This window comes from Hylaeus volcanicus, chromosome 8 (assembly GCF_026283585.1).
Source record: "Hylaeus volcanicus isolate JK05 chromosome 8, UHH_iyHylVolc1.0_haploid, whole genome shotgun sequence".
NCBI lineage: Eukaryota > Metazoa > Arthropoda > Insecta > Hymenoptera > Colletidae > Hylaeus > Hylaeus volcanicus.
Genome location: NC_071983.1, coordinates 5,630,493 through 5,650,225, shown reverse-complemented (window position 1 = coordinate 5,650,225; position 19,733 = coordinate 5,630,493). Strand labels below are relative to the sequence as shown.

Here is a 19,733-nt window from a genome sequence, read left to right as displayed (position 1 = left end):
ATATCGAGGCATGGGTTGACAGAAGCAGCCCCCGTGACTCATGTTCCTGAATTCTTCTTCTTCTGCAATTTGCCAGACACTCTGACAAGCTCTCGACAGGGTCGGTTTTCTCGCTTAGTGCTAATCCTCCAAAAAATGAAATGTACTCTAAATATACGCATCCAATCTTGGTTTATATCAATGGTTTATGGTTTATAATACTTGGTTTATATTAATCCCACGTGAGCGAAGGAATTAAGCTAAACGCTCCCTAAATACGCTCTCAATAATTTTACAATTTAATCCACTAACCTAATCTCGAACATCCTTTTACCTAACGAGCATTGCTCATCGAAAGGCCATCCGAGTATTTTTATCATAGATTCCTCGAATCGCATTAGCCATGGGAAACGTCGAAAGGACCCTGTCACGACTCGTCGATAAGCCAAAAACGTGTCAAGGATCCACGAGGAGGATTCGTCGCGGCCCAAACGAGCAAACAAAACGGTTCCTCGACTCTTACGGTCGAATCACCACCCGAAAGCTCATCCAAAGAGTGGCGCATAATAAATCGGTGAAATTACTGCGTCAACAAGAAAATCACCTCCGTTTATCGGAATTATTTCTATATCGGGACACCGCGAATCGATCACGGTCGCTCGAGGGAACCGCGGCACGACGTCCGAGACTGTCGGTACGATATCGCGTTATCAGCTGCATCTGCGGACGTCTTCGCAAACGATAAACGCAAGTGGACGAAGGTACGCAAACACCGTGGCTCGTAAGCCGCCAATTTTTTTTTCGTTCATCTACGAGAGGCTGGCAAACAGTGGAGATAAACGCGCGATCGGGAAGTCGGAGTTGGGCAAAATTCTTATCTGAGTAAAAATCTCGAACGGCGAGAGGAAAAGGGGGAAAAATGCGCTCGTTGATCGTCGAACGAAACGGTAGTTTCACGGCGTGGAGTATGAATCGCGAAATGAAACAAATACGTGGTTTGGGCTTGTTTGAGAAAATTTGAATCGATTTTGTAAGTAACGATTTTGGTTAAACCGAGGTTTCCTTATTTATTGGCTCGAAGTTTGATTACTCGAACGATTTTGGAAGTGAAGGATGAGTTGGTGAACGTTTATCTGCGAGCGTTAATTCGACGAATAATTAAACAAAAATAAAGAGAGAGAAGCAACGCGTCGGAGATCTTTGGGATTATTCAAGGAACACTCCAACAGAGTTACGAATAGAACAAGTTGTACCAACTTAGGCACACAATTGGATCACACGGATTCAATATAGTGGAAGTTTACGCAACGTAAACGTCGAATCAAAGAAATAAAAAAATTTAGAAAGAAGAATAGAAAGACTCACCCATTTCGTCTTCTCTGAGATGACCGTCCTGGTTGTCAGCAGGGCTGGATCCTCGCGCCTCTATGCCTGGCACTCTCGATCGTTCCCCTTCCAACGATCGGTGTCGCCCGTCGATCGATCAATTACGCGACGGCACGTTCGCATAAACGGAATCGATTCGCGTTCGCAATCGAGCGATTCGAGCTGCCTCGAGGTTTGCTGGAACGCACCTGAGGGGGCGGGAGGGTGTGTGAGGGGGAGGATAGAACTCTCCCATAAGCTGTCGCGTATTTCACCGTTATGTCAAACGCGAGAGAGCGTCGGACATTCCTGGACCGTGTCCAGAAGCGATCTGAATTCCGAGGACGGAATTACAATCGACGACAGCGCCTATCATCCCAGATTCGAGGTGAACGACGATATGAAAAGTCCCCTCCCCTCTCTTCTGCGCGTCCCGAGGGATACGAGGAACCACCCTTCGGTCGTGCTCCAGTTAACGGACGATTTTCCTTTCGCAGGCCCGAACAGGCCAACCCCTTTCGATTTTTTGTTCCCTCTCGCAAGGAATCTTGACCGAGTATTTGGATCGACCCTCGTAAACCGTTAGGTACGCGTTCGCCAAGTTTGAAGTTGGAAAATGAGAAGCGTTGCGTTCGCTTATCGTATGGCGGGCCATTGTTCGCGGGCATTTTCTTTGGTGGTCGATGTACGAGGCACGTGCAACGTTATGCAAGGATATCTACAAAAAAGAATTTCTGTATTAGTCGAAGGCTTACTGGAATAAATTTGATGGATGTTTGTAAATAATTTGGTAGGCCCTAGGCTATCGTATCTCTTACGTTTCTTAGAAGTAAATTGTGGATGTTTATGCAAAGAGAGAAAGAACTGAAAATTAAATGAAAGTACGTCTTATCTCGTAACGGTGTAACATGTATAACACGTATTCTCATTTTACATATTTTTGCGTTTGCGCGCATTCTTCTTCGTTTTACCATATTTCGATTTCGACTTGCCATAAATGCGTCAACACACGCAGCCTACTCATAAGGAATACGAATTTCGCGAGAATACGTAGGCGTTGGAAATCTCCTAAAAATCTGCCACGCGGAAGTTCCCGAAACGAAAATCGAATACTTTCTCCTGGCATTCCGTTCTGGTTCGAGCGCGGTTTATTTACACATAGCGATAGTATTTCTAAGAATAGTGCACGCACGCCGCGATGGAAGCAACGCATTATCGCGGGAGTACTAAGGCGATCCTGCTTTTCACGTAATTACGGCAACGAGCCGCCTCGAGCAACCGGAAAAGCGGCTCGAATGCTCCGACGCAGTCGAACGTTTCCAATATCCGAGACTATATTACTCCATCTATTTAATATTCTACCTTTTTTAGACGTTAGATCACTCGTACCAAAATGATAGTTTGTAATGTATTAATTTCTGGTTAAGTTAAAACGTTGTCGTCGTAACAAAGAACGGAAGAAATTCTACCGTATATCGCTCCACAGAATTAAAGATAAAGAAAATGGCGATAGTTGGACGCAAATCAGCAAATTAAGAAACAATGTTCATCCAAAAAATACATGCATATTAAATTCCATAACTAGTGCTCTACAAACTGCTCCATCATCACCATACCAAAGAATCGAATAAGTTTTGTATAAATTTATCACAATTTACCCGAAAACCAAAAAACCCCAAAAATTAATGAATTCAATTGCTCCAACTGATCTAAACGCCACGGAATCGAGCGTAACTTCGTCGAAGTTAGGGTTGACGGTATTTCTGCCCTGAAACGCAGAACAAAGAGGCAAGAAAGGAAAAATCAACGTTCAGAATTTGGGTCATCCGGCGTACTGAAACGGCGGAATCTTTAAATCATGATTTAGAAACGAGCACGCGTTTTGCATACGGAGCAACACGTCGCCTTCCTGCTGCATAATCGTTGCGCAAGTAATGGTCGCCCCGACTTATCGTCGCGATGATAAAATAAACGCGAACCGGTTTCCTCCAGCGCAAGAATAATTCGCCCGTGGAAAATCGTTCCACCGTTCTGGAGGCGTTAAAGTCACCAAGTAAGAAGACAGAGGGGAGGAGTGGAAGGTACCGGCCGTTCGAATTGCGGCAGAAACTCCATTTTTCGTATTAATAGAGAACCAAGACCGTTCAATTAACACCTTCATGCTCGCGGTATTAATTTCGAAACACGCTGATTCTTAACGCTGATTCCGAAGCTTAATTCTCAACGATTGCTTCCAGTCATGTTCCAAACAGATTAATAAATATTTTAGACGAATGCTACGTATGAAACGTTTCCTTAATTTTTGATATTTTTGTTTCTAGTAAGGTCTACGATTAAACTGTTATCGTTGCGTTAAATCGCAGACTTTTGCTCGGATAGTAGAGCGTTCGAACAACAGTGTTTGCATAATACAGCATTCGTGCATCGAGGGTTCGTATAACGGAGGTCCCACTGCAGCTCAGTTTTTCCTGACGTAACGATTGGCAATCGTTGAAAGTCAGCCGGTCTACTTTCGGTATCGTAAATCATTCCCAAGACGTTCATCAGATGCGTGAAACATTTTTCCGTTCTCGTGGAAAATGGGAAATCGAGGTTGAATTATCACTCGCATCTATCGACTTGGATAGTTTTTAAAACGAACAGGATCGATTTAAATATTTTACTTCCACTCCGCTTTCTATTTATCAACGTTATTCAACGTCTTTATCGCGCCAAGCTTGCTGCGCTGGGCATAACACTGGGCATAACACTTATAATATAAAATATTCCGCGATTCACTTCCGTTTATAATGATTAATCTTCTTCGAATTGAATCCTTGCGTAGATGATGCTCTTTCGAGTGCGATTCACTCCTGTTTATTATTATTATAATATTTCAGTTCAAATCCTTGTGTGGGATACCGATACATCGTATTTACGATAGGTACAACTAACTTCAATTTAACATTTTAAGTTTCCGTTAGAGTAGAATAAAATAGCAAAGTCGATAATGAAGTGATTCTGACAACAGCACGAGAGGCTGGACCATTCGACTGGCGGGGAGATCAACATTCGGATTGGTCGGGATCCGGAGGCCAATAGAAAGCGAGGGGATCACGCTTGCGCAGCATCCGGTGATCTCTCCTCTCCCAGCATTCATCTCTGCACCGTGTGAATTTCCCCGCGACGTTGCCGTTCATCTTCAATAAAAGAACACAGAATAAGAAACGCAAAGGGTTGCTCGAAATTCGAGAAAATACTGTCATGTTCTTTTTATTAATGATCAAAGTTAAACGAAACCCTGGGTTCTTTGTGCTTAATTATTCTATTCTTGTGGATGCATACGCAAATACGTAACTTTATAGACGGAAGAAGAACAGGGACTTACGTTGGAGTATGTTTTGCCTTGTAAATGTTACAACGTGTATTTTACACATATTTATGCATTTGTACAGGTCCATGTATTCCTGTGATAAACGCACGAATAGCGATGCCCGATAGATCGAAGGTTGTATGACAAAATATGAGAACGAAGCGAAAAAGCAAGGAAATTATAAAAGAGTTTGCCGCATTCAAAAGTATTCCTAAAACCCTCCCCCGTAGATTACCGGAAGTCACCTTAAATCCGCAAATGTCTATGAACGCGAGATCGCCCAGTGTACAGATCGAAGAAGAAAAGGTTGCTCGGAAAGGAAGAACCGGAACCGCGAACGTCGCAAACGAAGTGAACCGAGGGTTCACCCCGAAGGTCGAAGGTTCATATACCTGCACGTTCCACGGGGACGTTGTCCACTACCTGTCCGATCGGAAGCGCGTGGAAAACCTGATCGCCGAGGGATCGACTCGATTCGCGTTACCTGGAGGGGAGCCGTCAGGTTCGCAGGTCAGAACGGGCCCAAGGGTGAAACGGTGAGGGTCGCGCAGGTACATAACCCCTTCGAGGCCCATTTAAATGCCCTTATTTCGCGCAAACCCTTTCGTACGCGTCCAAGACGCTTCTGATGAAATATCCGTTCCGTTGAACCCTGTGCTACGATTGGAGAACTTCAAGAGACGAGAAGGAAGCGTTCCCCTGAACCGCGTGCTCTGGTTGGAAGAGTTTACGCGATTCGTAGAGCAGAGGCTTCGTGTTGGCGCGTTCGAGAATTTCAAACCGTTTTCGAGGAAAGAGGAAGATGGTCAACGGACGGAACAACCGTTGGCTGTTTGCACGAGTCGAGAGTGATCTATTGGAATCGAGCAACTACCCCTGGCTAGCGTTTTCCACGAGGAGTGACAGGGGTTGATGGACGACGACTGGTTCTTGCGCGACGCAATTTCTCGGAGACTAATTTGGATCGAGGAAGAATGGATATTATCGATGAAATAGGGATGATGGCTCGTGGAGAAGAATCGAGGGTGAAATTTGGGGGTTTCGAAGTTCGAAGTTCGAAGTGGACGTGGCATTAATTATTGACAAAGTGGGAGACGAAGAGCGAGTAGCTGTTCAAGTTAGCTTGGAAACTGATGTATATTTAGAGACATTTTTTAAATAATTATTCGAGGTTCGAGAAATTTCTATCTTTTTTATTATTAAAAAAATTGAGTGGATCCCGAGTTTTCCATCTCTGATTATTCTACGTGTACCATGAATCCTTTCTCCTTATAATTTCATTTCAGACTTTCCTTCGAACCATCTGTATTGCGATTTATTCGTCTCTTTTAATTTTACTTCTATTCATGAATTTTCTCCCATCCTTATTATCCTCCATCATCTCTATCTGTTTGGAAGTTTTGTCTAGATCTCCCGATAATTCGTTTTGTAGGTTTCAGATTCGATTTTCAGCGAGCGTTTTTCCAGGCGTACCGTATACTGAATAATGCAAAGAATATGCCTGTACGCTACTCGCGATAACAGACGATAAACTTTTACCAACGTGCCTGGTTAAATTTCAAGGTTCAGTGTATAGCGGAACACGTGGAATTCTCTGAGCAAAAACTTGCGCGCAAGTGTAACGAACACTTCGATTCGCTTATGCGCTTGGAGAATAGAATGGGAAAGTCTTCGAATTTTCTAGGAGATCTTCGTAGATCGAACAATTCATTTTAAGCCACATAGTTGTTACTATTGTCGATACTAGAGAATTCTTTAGAGTATTATCGAAACTGCTTAGGCGTTGGAGTAATTAAAATTAAATTGAATCATTAATATCAGTTCCATAAATATTCGTATCTTCCATGTCTATTAAAGAAATCTGTCTAAATTAAACGATACGTTCGACGTTTTCAAACAAATGTTTCGTTATAAATATGTACATGTATACACTTGTATGTATCAACAATGAACTATTTACTTGAAAATAGCAAATATATCGTTTGATTTAGACAGATTTCTTCAACAGGCATAAAAGGTTATGAATATTTATAGGATTGACTATAGCTAAGTGCTATTAAAACACAAGTTAATTTTGTTGTTAACATGAAAGAAAGCACGTACAGAGCCCATGTACCCATATATTAAGTGCAATAGTCAAGTTTACATACAAAGCACTATTAAAAATGCACGAACATGAATTTACTCTTGCTTCCAACGGAAAAAGGTTCGATCGATCGAAAGATTTTCGCGCCAAAAACAGGCCGCGTATCGTCCCTACGTCCGTTGCTCCGCATAAAATCGAGCCTTCACCAATAGAACTGCTTTTCCAACGGTCAAGCAGCTTGGAAACTACGCGCGGAGCTATCAAACGCGACGCAGGAGTGGTGGGGACGACCGTTGCTCCAGTTAACGAAATGGCCCTCGCCAAAAAAGGAGGAAAAAAAAAAAGATTGAAAGACAACGTTAATATCTGGACGAAGGTTTTGTCCAGGTGCTCATCCCTCAACGGTCAGCCATGTTGGGTGTCTTTCCCATCGTCCAATGATACACACCGTGTAGATCGAGCTGGACACGGGGTCACCTGTGTCTAACGGAATTTTTCGACCTGATTTAAATAGGTCCGCCGCGTGTATCGCCTTCAGCGCGGGTAAAATCCACGGGAGGGTGTCCAGGTAAAATTTTCGACCGTGGATGACCGCGTTTTCGGGGGCAATCCTCGTGGAGAGGCTGAAATTCGGCCAGGTAGCCAGCGTCCATGGGAATCTAGGCCGAGTGACCATTCGCATAGGTCAGTCGATCTCGAAATTAGAATATCGGGAACCCCTTTCCTCGGGGGATCGAATCGTCCCATGCACGGGGTTGGGGTGGTTGCGATCTCTGCCGCGGGTCCTCGTTCCATTCATCCTCGGAGGATGGAAAGACGTCTCGAGGATGGGTCTCTTGTTTGAGGAAGGCCTGCGATGGACATGGTCCACGTCTCTGGGAGGGTCACATGGGAAACTGGGGTCCCTTATCGTCCTCGACGAGTGTGAGAAAAGAAATGGGGCTCTGGTTCGCGATAATTGCGACGATTTGAAGGTGAAGGTGGGAAAAAAGGTGAAAAGTACACTACGCTTGGCAAATATACATACAAAGCTTCTTCCGAGCCAGAAATGAATAATCAGCATTTCAAGCGAGCAAGTTACTGCTTCAACCACTATTTTCGAGCGAAGTTCAAAGACGCCCTTCGATCGACTTGAAAATTTTCAAATTACACGTCTACGGTAGCGACATATAATTTCTATTACGATTAAGGACCGCCGCGCGTACTTGAACGTAGCGAACGAAATTGTTCGTACAGGAAGTTTTGAAAGCGCGTTAACAGGTCGTCGTATCGCATCCCTTTCCTAAAGCATGCCGTCGTCGCTTGGTTTGAGCTTCCAGAACAACTGATACATCACGATTAACATAAATTTACAGACGGAACGTCCGGTGCGGTGCTCCGCGGCCGGCTATCAGCGTGGTAACTGTCTGCTTTGCATACGCTTGATCCCTAAGCGTTATTTATTTCTATGGATGCGCCGTGCGTCTACCAAGGGAGGAAAATACGCGTGGTTTACACGACCATTATAATATAACAAGCTCTAAACTGTACCATTCCGCGATCACACAGATAACAAACTCAACTAATATTCTACGGCCTGCCGTTTCCTTACGAGCGCGGTGCTTCGATGCTGAAGAGCAGACAATTGCGGGTCATTAAATTCGACCGAGAATAAGGGAATCTACCTCGCGAATAACAATAAAGAGCTTCATTCAAAGTTTCTAAGAACGCCTGTAAAACTCTTCCCTTCATTGTTGATTTCGAATCAAATTTTTATCTCGGAGTTCCTGCGGCGTGCTTTCGGGAAGTAATTACACTGGATGAGTCGAATACTTTTACTTTGAGAATCATGATTCATTTACCGAGAGAATATTCCTTTACGAGGAGGAATTATTTTAAATATACCGAGATTAGATATTGAATAAAAATGACTCGAGTACTTCGACAGCACACTTTGACAGACAGAATATTCCTTTAGGAGGAGGAATTATTCCAACTATAATGAGATTAGATATCGAATAAATGTACTAACAAGACACTAACAAAACGAAAGAAACTTTCGAGACAACCTGGTACACCTCTTCCATCCCTCCCAAAAAAAAATGCGAGCGCGATACCTGGAGTCGATTCCAGTAATTTTCCAAACGTGATCCTCCTTTCGGTTTCGATTTGCATTCAATGAAACAACGAGAAGGGAACAGACGCATTCAGACCGACGAAGATGCGAGGAGGTGGAGGGGAGCACGCGGTGACGTCGGGGGCCAACCATAATCGAGGCCCAGAAAGTTAGAGCATCCTCCTGACCCATGGATCAATGAGTGATCGACATCGTGTCGCTCGATCCATATTCATGCGGTATCGACGACCGTAGGGGGCTGGGAGGGTGGAGGCGGTGGAGACCCCGTCTCGGTTAGCCTCGAGCATCGGTCGGCTTATTTGCGTGAATGTAACGATGATGTTGCGACGCGCGTACCGAACGGGGTCGGAGGTCGTCGCAAACAATCCCGCGTGTGGGAAAAACCGAGCCGAACTCATGTCAGAAATGACAGTGCCGCGGACGACGGAGAACGCGGCCGTGGAGGGGAACCTGTATGCTAGAAACCGCCGGAAGAACAGATGAATGGAGACGAAACCGTTGGGACTCGTGGTCTAGCAGCTACTTGTATTTTAATAATTCTCTGATTCGGCCGTTCGAGAAGCTTGGCTGTTTAAATACTATGTGGTTATTTGAGTAATTTAATATTACGAATACTTGAGTGCTTGTTGAACACTTCATTATACGAATACCATTCATGATTCGAGTACTACTCGAGTACAGACAATTTAAATGTTACTCACATATCGACAATTCGAGCGACATTTACAAGCCTATTTAAATACTATTCAAAAAATTGACTATCTCGAAAGCATTCTCATAGGTGTTTGACTGTTAGAATACACGAATGGAATGTAATTCTAATTGTAGGTAATAAAAAACTTGACCACTTTACTTAAACTTTACTTAAACCTCGCTATTTGCATACCATTTGAAAGTTGTGTTATATGAAGCTCGCTATTTGAATGCCATTTGAAAAATATGGTATTTAAACCCGACGTTTATTCTAATACTACTCGAGCACTGGATTGATTCGACACACGACTATTCTGGACAGATAAGATAAAATTCCTATAATAGAGGTCTCCGCGCGATTTATTTCGAGGAGTACAATAGAATTGAACGGTCGTGCGTTGAAAATGTTTTGTTGTTTAGGCGAACGAGGCGATCCACCGGACGAATTCTCTCGCTTTTCCTTATGACTGGCATTACGTACGGTTAATAGTCGCGCAATTAACCACGATAACGCGGACATTACGACAGATACTCCCCGTAGGATGAAGAAAAAAAACAAAAGCCAAATGGCTGTACGGCCGCGATATGCTCGGCTAATGTTGGTCATTGGTTACGTTTGGCATATCTAGAGTTGGGGACGCGTGACTCACCTTCGCGTATCTGCGGCGTTTGCATGGAAAACAATTTGCCCGGCTCTGACATGAAAAATGTCAGAACATTGTATGGTACTCGGTATAATTTTCGAACTTAAAGACGAACAGAAAAAAGCTTCTGTGTTCTTTTCGTTGAAAATCGCAGGGGCTCAATTAATGGAATCTATTCGTTGCTTCTAATTTTTGTAGTCCTTAGGATAAGGTAGGCATGGCAACGAATTTAGAAGATTTAGAAGCGCCTTCGAGAACTGAGGAGACCATACAAGTATCGGTGAACTAAGGTTAAACCCAGACGCACGATCAACAGAAGCTCTGCTGGCTGCTGATATAAAGTAATTCTATTAACTCTCTTGTTGTTTAATGATCGAGAATCTCTCGGCTGTCGCGAATAAATATCGAGGAGACGAGTATCCTCTCGTTTCACAGAATCGAACTTAGGCTGACGATCGATAGAAGCTTTCCTAACAACTAATATACAATAATCGTACCATCTGACCTCGTATTCTATGTTTGCACGCTTCCCACGTGTCCTCTCATTCCTAATAAATGATTCAGAGGCCTCAGGTCCCCCAGATAGACATGACAACCGAATGGAGCTACTGAAAGATTCACTAATCCATTCAGGTGTCAGGTAACCAACGGAAAACATGAAAGTATTTTTCGAAAATGAACTTAATCACTACGACACTAGTCACAATAATCTGACGACTAACTTCTCGAGATTCTCTTCTGTAAACTAACTCTTGGATACTGGTTTTTGAATACTAACTGCTGGGTTAGGTCTGATTAAGCTGAGCTACAGCTGAGCTTCAGGTGGCTCTCCTTGTATACCCTTACCGATTCTTTTCTGAATATTCTTCGAGTCACACTTTTGGTGAACATGTTATGCATCAAGTTGCTGTCGATGTTTGAATTTTCTGATAGGTAATACCTTGCCTTATTTTTGCGCCATTTTTCACCTAAGAACGCGTTAAAAAAAAACTCACTAAATAAAAGCTCCTTTTTGAAAACCAAATTAATTTCTATGTATAACCATTGGGTGATTTCAGTCTTCGCAGTTGCGGAAGCGATGCGAAAACCTAACGATGGAACTAACACGTCGGTTGCTTAGACCCGACCGTAAGAGAGGAGGTGTTAAACACATCGAGGTTCGTCATAGCCCCGAATCTGAGCCGAATCTGACGAACTCCACCGCCCACCCAGACGAGCAGGCACCCCAGGCCCCAGAGGTATCGTCGTCGCCGGCATGATTCGAGCGGCCCGTCCTCGATAGAGCCGTCTCTTCCTCCCCCATGTCTCTTTTTTTATTCATTTTCCTCTTTTTCAGCGGATAATCGTTAAAGCAGGTGTCCCCGACGAGCGTGGGAGAGTCGAGCGCCTCCCAGCGCGACTCCCAACCCATTACTATAACGAACACCGAAGCGTCGCCATGGCTACCCGTGGAGAAACACACACGTGGGGTTGTAGTAGCTCGCTCCCGTTTTTTCTCTCCCCCTCTGGCCCGCGGACTAGGTCTCTCCTCGTCTCGCCGCCGCTCGTCGATCCTCCTCTTTCAGCCCGCCCTCGCGGCCTCTCCTCTCGCTTAGGCGCGCCCGTGCTTTTTCACAGCGTTCGCCCTCGCCCTCCGACCTCTTTCGCCCACGCTGAATATCTCCAAGCTGAGCGTAGAACCCGTCTCCTACGTTTGTGAATTAGAGCCCGAATGAGCCAGCGGCGTTACCATGGCCGCCAGGCCTGGTTGCCATCGCGATACCAGGGCACAACATAAAATCGCCACTTTGACGATTTGTTTCGGGCCATTGATGCCGCGCTGGAATCAATTTCAACCCTCCCACAGGGGCCGAACGTCGCCCTCCCCCCATGCGACGACCGCGATGGATTATCCTCTGTACTCCATTTCCGAACCTCGACGTCCCGATCGCCACGTCATATGTGGGTGACAGGCCTTTTCGACGAGGAATAAATTAATTCTGGAGGTGAGCGATCGAGGGAGGTAAATGTGGCCAGGATTCTTGAATTTCGACGAGTTTGCAAAAAGAAGACCGAGTACCTCGGGTAATAGAATACTAGCTATTCCGTCCACGCTTGATTATGGATCATGGGAAGAGAAGCTATTTGGGAGAGTCTAGAGGGTACAGGGCTCAGCTACGAGGGGTTAGGTGGTACTGAGCTCGGCTACGAAAAGCTAGAGGGTAGCTAGGTTCAGCTACGGGAGCCTAGATGGTACTGAGCTCAGCTACGGGAATCTAGAAGGTCCTAGACTCAGCTACGGGGTCCTACAGGGTGCCGAGCTCACGAAGGGTGATGACGTCTATGGGGTCGTATAGTTACATAATAATTTAAACGTTTATTCTATAGATACCAAACATCACAACCCTCCATGGCACAGCTTTTGTGGCATTGAACTTCAGTTTGTATAACGCTAATTGTAAAATTTTATGAAGTTTCGAGATGCACCGAGAGGTTTTGAATTTGACTCCCATGAAGTTTTAGCTCGTAAGTAACCCTCTCGCCTCGCGTTACTTTAATTCTAAGCTACTCCGGTGTTCCGTGTCTTATTGCCATTTCAAGAATTAGACTACTTTCAACTTCTTGATATCTTGATATTCGCCGGCTTCGTTTTCGTTCCCCCTTTTTTCCTGTAATACTCCTCTCGTACTTTCCAGCACTTTTTTCAATTTAATCCAAGTACCTCCGTATACGTACATTTCTCGTACCTCTTTCCTTCTATTTTAATTCTTTATACACACGTTTTCCTTCCCTACGATAAACACGCTATCATTAGCCGCTATTATTATTACTTTCCTAGAAACTAATTCTCCGTTCTCGACATTCCATCCTCTTAGCTTCTCACGTTTCTTTTATCGACGGAAGAGTCTTCCCTTCCGTCATCAATATTTTTTCCTCGCGCCCTGTATAGTATCTGGCCGTTCGTGCAACAAACGCATAAGCGTCGTATTCAGGTATTTAGGCGTTACCACGTGCACGTTTAGGTATAACGATCTCAAGTTCAAGCTCACACGCCACGGGCACGCGGCTCTATTTACTTGATAAAGTCGAAAACTCCTCGCGAAGTTTCTTTCGGCACGGGGCTGGAATTCGGTTGAAAATTGAATTTAATTGAAACGCTCCCTTAAAATCATTTCTCCGTAATTAACCGCGCCAAGCTTTCCTATTCAATATAAAAAAAAATTCACGTGAAAAGGAAAACAACGGAATATTTATTAGAAAAAAGTTTTGTTGAAATTTGATGGATTCCGAGGGAGCACGATTTCATAACCACGTATTTTTTTACGACCCTGAATCGCACCCTTTAGGTAACATGTTTGTTATTTCTCCTCCATCATCTTCCGTCTCATTTCCAAACAATTTTCTTCGACCTCTAGGATTTTTCACAACCCATCAATTATTTCTTTTCCATTCTATAAGTTTTAGCTAGTAACCCTCGCGTTACTTCAATTCCCACCTGCCGCGAGAGGGTGCATTTTTAACGAATTTGAGGAAATCCTCGTAGCGCTAGTTTCGCGAGTAGGAGGGGTCGATTCGAGTGAAAATCGCGAGTACACCGAGGGAGAGAGAAATGTCGGAGGAAAACGACGTTTTCCGTACCCGGGCAGCCATATTTACATAACAATCGCGGATCACGTAACAGTGTTCGCGCGACGCCTTCGTAAGGTCCGCGTGTGCGTTTAGGTTTATCTGTGGTGTCGCGCACCGATGATGATGTGTGCGCACCGCGACGTGGAAAGTCGTCGTAAACGCCTCCTCTTGCGCTAGTACTCGCCTTTGTGGAACGATCGAAAGCGCGAGAGGCTTCCTCGATGATCAAACAGAAGCGATTATTTTGAAACCGTTTAAAGATACCTACATTTAGGTACATTTCTGGAAGAGTGTCGCTCAAACCTGTCGCAGGAATGTTTATTATTTATCGAATTGTTGTAGGAGAAACTGGCCTTAGTCGTTCCCGGCTCGAAAATACTGTAATCAATTCTAAACGACGAGATTTATTTCAGTCTCATCGCGAAATCTAGATCCTTACGTATGTATGTATACTTGACACACTTCATTTTACTATTAATACTTTACTACTGTCAATCATATGCACTGGCTATTTCCATATTCGAACCATTACGATCCAATTATACAGGATGGTTCATGCGTTGTGCGCTGGACGGAGCAAATATAATTTTGCAGCGATTCCTGATAAAAAAAAAGAAGTTTTGATACTTTGTGCTGGACGAGAAGAGTTGGTGTAATTTTTCAGTGAAATGATGGGTCGATTCGTAAATGATCTGGTGCAGGTAAGAAAAGGTCATGCTTAGAGGTAGCAATTTTTAATTTATTTATTAAATAGAATTAGAATTCATTCAGATTTGTTACGTAACAATATATTTGAAGATAAATTGCGAGTAAAGAAAGAGAGGTTGATATTTTAACTCCTCGACGCAGGCATTGAAGTCTCCAGGAACTCCCATGGTCACCCATGGACTTCCATCCACAATTTCCTATTTTCGCACTAGGAAGCTACAAAAATCGAAGAAATCACAGGAACCTGATACAATTCATTACCCATAGAAATAACCAAATTCATCCTCGATGCTCGAGATTCTCCTCCAAAATCTCATTTTCAACCTCCCACGACTTCCGATCGCCCATCTCGAAGAATTCTCACAAAAATTTGTATACCAGCGGCCATTGCTGGGTTGGAAATGTCCCGTTCGAGCGATCGCGCGATGGAAAACGCGGAGCTCGCATCGATATCGCTGATGCTCGGCTCGTGTTCTCGTTGGACGACTTCGCGCCTAGGAACGATGGCCGCGGAGGAGCGGCGAAGAAAAAGAAACGCTTCTGATAACGATAAACGTCGTATCGGGCCGCGGGAGTCCCCCTTTTTCCTTTCGTCCCTTGTTACGAACAGCTCTCCATTGTCGTCGGATCGCATAATGCATCGACGTGGCCTTCCACCTCTTCGTCGAGCCTTGATCTGTTGCGAAGTTTTCCTGGAATCGAGCGCGCCGAGATTTCTCGAATTTAATCGACGATCTCGACCGAGCGGGGATTCGAATTTTTCTACGGGTCCAACGACACGCGACTTTGTAGCATGGCAGCCCGTTATCGATGTACCACGTGGGTTGCGTAACCTGAATTTTCGAGAAGCGGGGTTTTTATGCGGTTTCGGGCGTGCTTTGTAGGATTTCTTCTTTGCGAAGGAATGTTGTAATTTTGTGAGGGCCTCTGAATAGTTTTTATCTTTGTGTACTTTGTTATATGCGAAATATGGTAAAGAGAAATTTGGCTTACCCTCGGTTCTTTAATTAAATAGATTTGTTTGGGATCCTGACGAGAGTCGAAGACGAAGACGCTGGGGATTGTTTTTCTAGTTTTCTGGAAACATTTATTATTGGCACCTGCTGTTAGAATGACGAACCACCCGGGAATAAAAATTAAGATCGATAATCCTGTGTTTGCAAGTTTATAAGGCGGCCATTTTTAGCGCACAGTACGAAAATAGGACGCACACAAACTTGCCGAAGACGAAAATATCTTGAACTCAGGAATAAGGTTAAGTACGCTGTCTTTATATAAAATTTTCCTTATTTTCTTCGTTTAATGAAATCAGCTGGCAAGCTCCATTGACGAAGACACACCCTGCATACGAGTGACCTAAATAGCAAAAGTAGAAACTCAAGTATTCCTCTACTCTGCGATTATTCGGTAGATTTTTAACTCGCTGTTTCGAGTTCGAATTCGATAATCGAGAATAGGACTTGTTATGTTCGACGAATCGTCCTCGAACCCCAACAACTTCTCATGAAAACGAATCCATCTAATGATTCTCTAATCCATGCAAATTCTATGCGGAACGAAGGCGAACGTATTTGTCATTGCGTCGCTGATAATGCGCTTCCATTAGAGCAACGTTCTCGACCGAAGAAACGTAGAAAACAAAGCGCAGAAACCGTTTTCCTTTTCAACGTTGGCGTTTCTAATGTCCTGGGCGAATTTAATTAAGTCGTCACTATGTCACGTACGCCACAGTGTTTATCGGACTATCTATCTTACACCAGGCCCTCATTTAGGAACGAATTAAGTAATTCATGATTAATCTACAATAACGAAAAAGGAAAGTAAAGAGAGATGTAGACGTAGAATGAATAATGAATATAATATTCAGGCGAACAGGTGAGGACCTTTTCGATCTTGAAGATGTTCGACGATGTAAGTACGAGGTGGATCGAATCACACCTAATTTGGAAATTGTTTATGACGATGTTTGGTTTCTAACGTTTCTTAAGGCGAAGAAATAAAATAGCTTTTCTGAAACAGAAACGAGCACGTCTTAAATCATTTCTCGGCGTCGAAATAGATCAACAAAGCCTGGACTCGAGATCGGAGACGTCAATCGTCACGTTTCGCCACTAGCGTACCAACGCAGCAACGATAAAATGACCTTCCACGGCAGTATCGACAGCCGAATTGGCAATAAACTGCCATAGAAGAGATAGTCGCTAATAGTCGCGTAAACATCTTTATTTACCTAGCCGTTTCCTGGAATAAAATGTCGAGGCGAAGACAGAACAAAAAATTGAATAACATTTCCACAACTGGCGGAGCCTCTCCGTTAAGTGAAAATGAAAACTTTTATGTTCTCCTATCGCGTTATTAATACATTGTCGCAGTTTTCCAGGCCGACAAGTCGACGGCGGCGTCTGAACAAATTTACACTTTTCGCGTAGATCATTTTTCCGCTGACGTACGCAAGTGCAACGTCAATTTCCATCCCATCAATAATTCATCAACGAGCGCTCATGAGCCCATTCAGGAATCATTTTCCTGCGACGATGTGTTCCCATCATCGGTTTCATTGATTACCCAAGTGGCTGTTCATAGGCTGTTGATTGGTGGGGTCCCATGGGGGTGCGCAAAATCCTTTGGAAGGTGAAGTGAAAATTCAGCGAACAAAATAATTCATTGAATAATGAAATTGGACATCTTCCATTCGATAACTTCTCGTTGTGAAGTTAATTTTAACCTGCCCATTCGTCAGCTTCTCGATATTAAAAATTATTTTAACTTGTTCATTCGATGTCTTCTCAATGTGGAATTAATTTTAACCTGCCCATTCGTCAGCTTCTCGATATGAAATTTATTTTAACTTGTTCATTCGATGTCTTCTCAATGTGGAATTAATTTTAACCTGCCCATTCGTCAGCTTCTCGATATGAAATTTATTTTAACTTGTTCATTCGATGTCTTCTCAATGCGGAATTAATTTTAAGCCACTCATTCGTTAGCTTCTCGATATGAAATTAATTTTAACCTATCCATTTGATACCTTCTCGATATCAAATTAATTTTAAGCTGCTCATTCGACACCTTCTCGATAATGAAATTAATTTTAGCCTATCCATTCGTCAGCTTCTCGATGTGAAGTTTATTTTAACCCATCCATTCAACATATTCTCGATATGAAATTAATTTTAGCTTATCCGTTCGATACCTTCTCAACGTGAAATTAATTTCAAGACGTTCGTCCAACATCGGTGTGGTTCCTGCACCCACTCGGAAGTGTGCCATCATTTTCTCACTGCAAAGATCGTCATCGTCCCGATAGTAAAAGTCGTACTTTCGCTTTTGACGAAAATTACCGCAACTGCCACGCGTTTATTGTTTCCCAGGCTGCTGCGGAGTGTGACAAGTGCGACAGTGCGGTCAGCCAGTGTGTCAGGTCGTCTGCCATTGGTCCGTTTCGCGCGGATATTTTCATCTGCGCGGGATCGTTGACCGTTACGGGCAGGAGATGCCGATTAAAACCGAGAACAGGGAGAAAGGTAACGCAACGTAATGTAAATGCGGACGCGGTTGGCGCGTGCGCCTGCAGTAGGGCAGGGCAAGACGACAGCTGTTTCAGTCCTCAGGCAACATCAGCGTTGCACCTGCCTACTTGCTTGCCTGCCTGCCTGCCTGCTTGTCTGTTCACCCGCCCGCCCGCCTGCCTGCTTGCCTGCCTGTTCGCTGTTAGCCCGCTTGCCTGCTTGCCTGCTCGCTAACCTATAACCACCTACCTACACTATCGTCGCGGGCTCGTCCTTATTAGGTGACTGATCTCCCGATTTTTTCGGCGGGCCTCGAAGGACACCACGGGGTCGTCGACTCGTCCTTCGCGATTCGAGGGATGTGGCCACGATGCGGATTGGATACAGGGGATCCTCGTTTATCTTTTACCTGAACCGTGGTGGATACTGGGAACAGTAGAACCTCGTTTATAGTCATCTAGTTGAACTCATGGCTGAGCCTCTATTACCTGAACCGTGGTTGAACCTGGAGGTTTATGGTGGAGAGCTCACGAAGAGGACAGCTCTATTATCCTACTCAGCATATTAGGTGCTTAGGAATACCTGGAGTTAAATAATATCTATAAACTCATCATTGGAATTCTTTGATTCTCATGATTCAAATAAAAATCCCAAGATCCTTTAGTTTCAAGATTCTCACATTCACTGTCGCCCCTTTCATATCGTCCTTGTCGATCCTTCATCTGTTAATAATAAACAAACACGCGTTCGTCATTCAATATCTACGTAACCGAGGCATCGTCTCTCGCTGACCGACCGCCCGTGCAGACCGCTTGGTTTTCATCAAGGGTCCGCTCGGTCGTCCTGACCCTGTCATAAAACAGTCGCACTCCAAAATGCGACGAGCTATTTACCGTAAAAGGTTCCTAAAAGACGACGACGCTGACACATAAGTATACTTAACTCGAGGAGCCTCTTGTTCCTCTACACTCTTTGGCAAACAAAAAGATACAAAAACTCGTTTACTACCATTCTTGACTACCATGGAACCCATCTCGGTATAATGCAAAGAACACGTCCCTTGGTTATGGTTTTCCGCGTGCTTTACACCAGCCCCCCCTCGGAATTATGATTTCAGGAAACCTCTCGATACGTCGAGCAATAAATTCCACTCGAGTACCCCCGCATGCAATTTGTAAGACGTCCACGTAAGCACGTGTTAAGAACGTTAGCAGTTTATTTTCGGACGCGTGCACGCATAGTTCGGTGACGCCTAGTGTATCGGACGCGTCGTCGAACGTCGGCGCCCGCATAAGCAAGCGCGGCACGCGTCACGACGCCCCCGTCGCCGGTAAACAACGCGGTGGAAACGAAAACTAACGGGATTTAAAGACCGATCTCCGACTTTCGACCTCTACCCCTCTCTTATAACTTAGTTTTCCTACGGTGGTACCATGCGACACCTGCTCATTTTATTTCTAATGTAATTGGACCGTCGATAGTATCGGGAATCGATTATTTAAAACAGGGATCCTGAAGAGAATCGAAAGTATTGCAGACTTGACGAGAACAAAATGACAGAATAAAAATTGAAGACACGATTCTCATTTGCCGCGTGGCTTTTTTTTTTATTTTAAGTTACGATAGTACGCAGCTAGAAGCCACAACAATCGAACAGGTTTGATGTCGTTAG

At 44.1% G+C, this 19,733-nt stretch overlaps 1 protein-coding gene across 2 annotated transcripts; it reads left to right on the top strand.

Moving 5' to 3' along the window:
• Positions 1 to 14,196: 14,196 nt before the first annotated feature.
• LOC128881040 (uncharacterized) lies at positions 14,197 to 18,654 on the top strand. 2 transcript variants are annotated; one of them, XR_008457971.1, is made up of 4 exons: positions 14,197 to 14,287; positions 14,392 to 14,545; positions 17,924 to 18,076; positions 18,380 to 18,654. XR_008457971.1 is itself a non-coding variant. In XM_054131694.1 (3 exons), the coding sequence occupies exons 2-3, from the start codon at positions 14,513 to 14,515 to the stop codon at positions 18,293 to 18,295; spliced, it is 405 nt and encodes a 134-aa protein (XP_053987669.1). In that variant the 5' UTR covers positions 14,197 to 14,287; positions 14,392 to 14,512; the 3' UTR covers positions 18,296 to 18,317. The 2 variants fall into 2 exon arrangements, 1 of the variants encoding a protein (XP_053987669.1); XM_054131694.1 differs by lacking the exon at positions 18,380 to 18,654 and having other exon boundaries at positions 17,924 to 18,317.
• Positions 18,655 to 19,733: the final 1,079 nt, after the last annotated feature.

What these genes read in the sequence shown, in the direction of transcription:
- LOC128881040 (XM_054131694.1), top strand. Translation starts at nt 14,513, where the DNA reads ATGATGGGTCGATTCGTAAATGATCTGGTGCAG. An exon ending in TCGTAAATGATCTGGTGCAG is followed by an intron (nt 14,546 to 17,923) that starts GTAAGAAAAGGT and finishes ATTGTTTCCCAG; the next exon opens with GCTGCTGCGGAGTGTGACAA.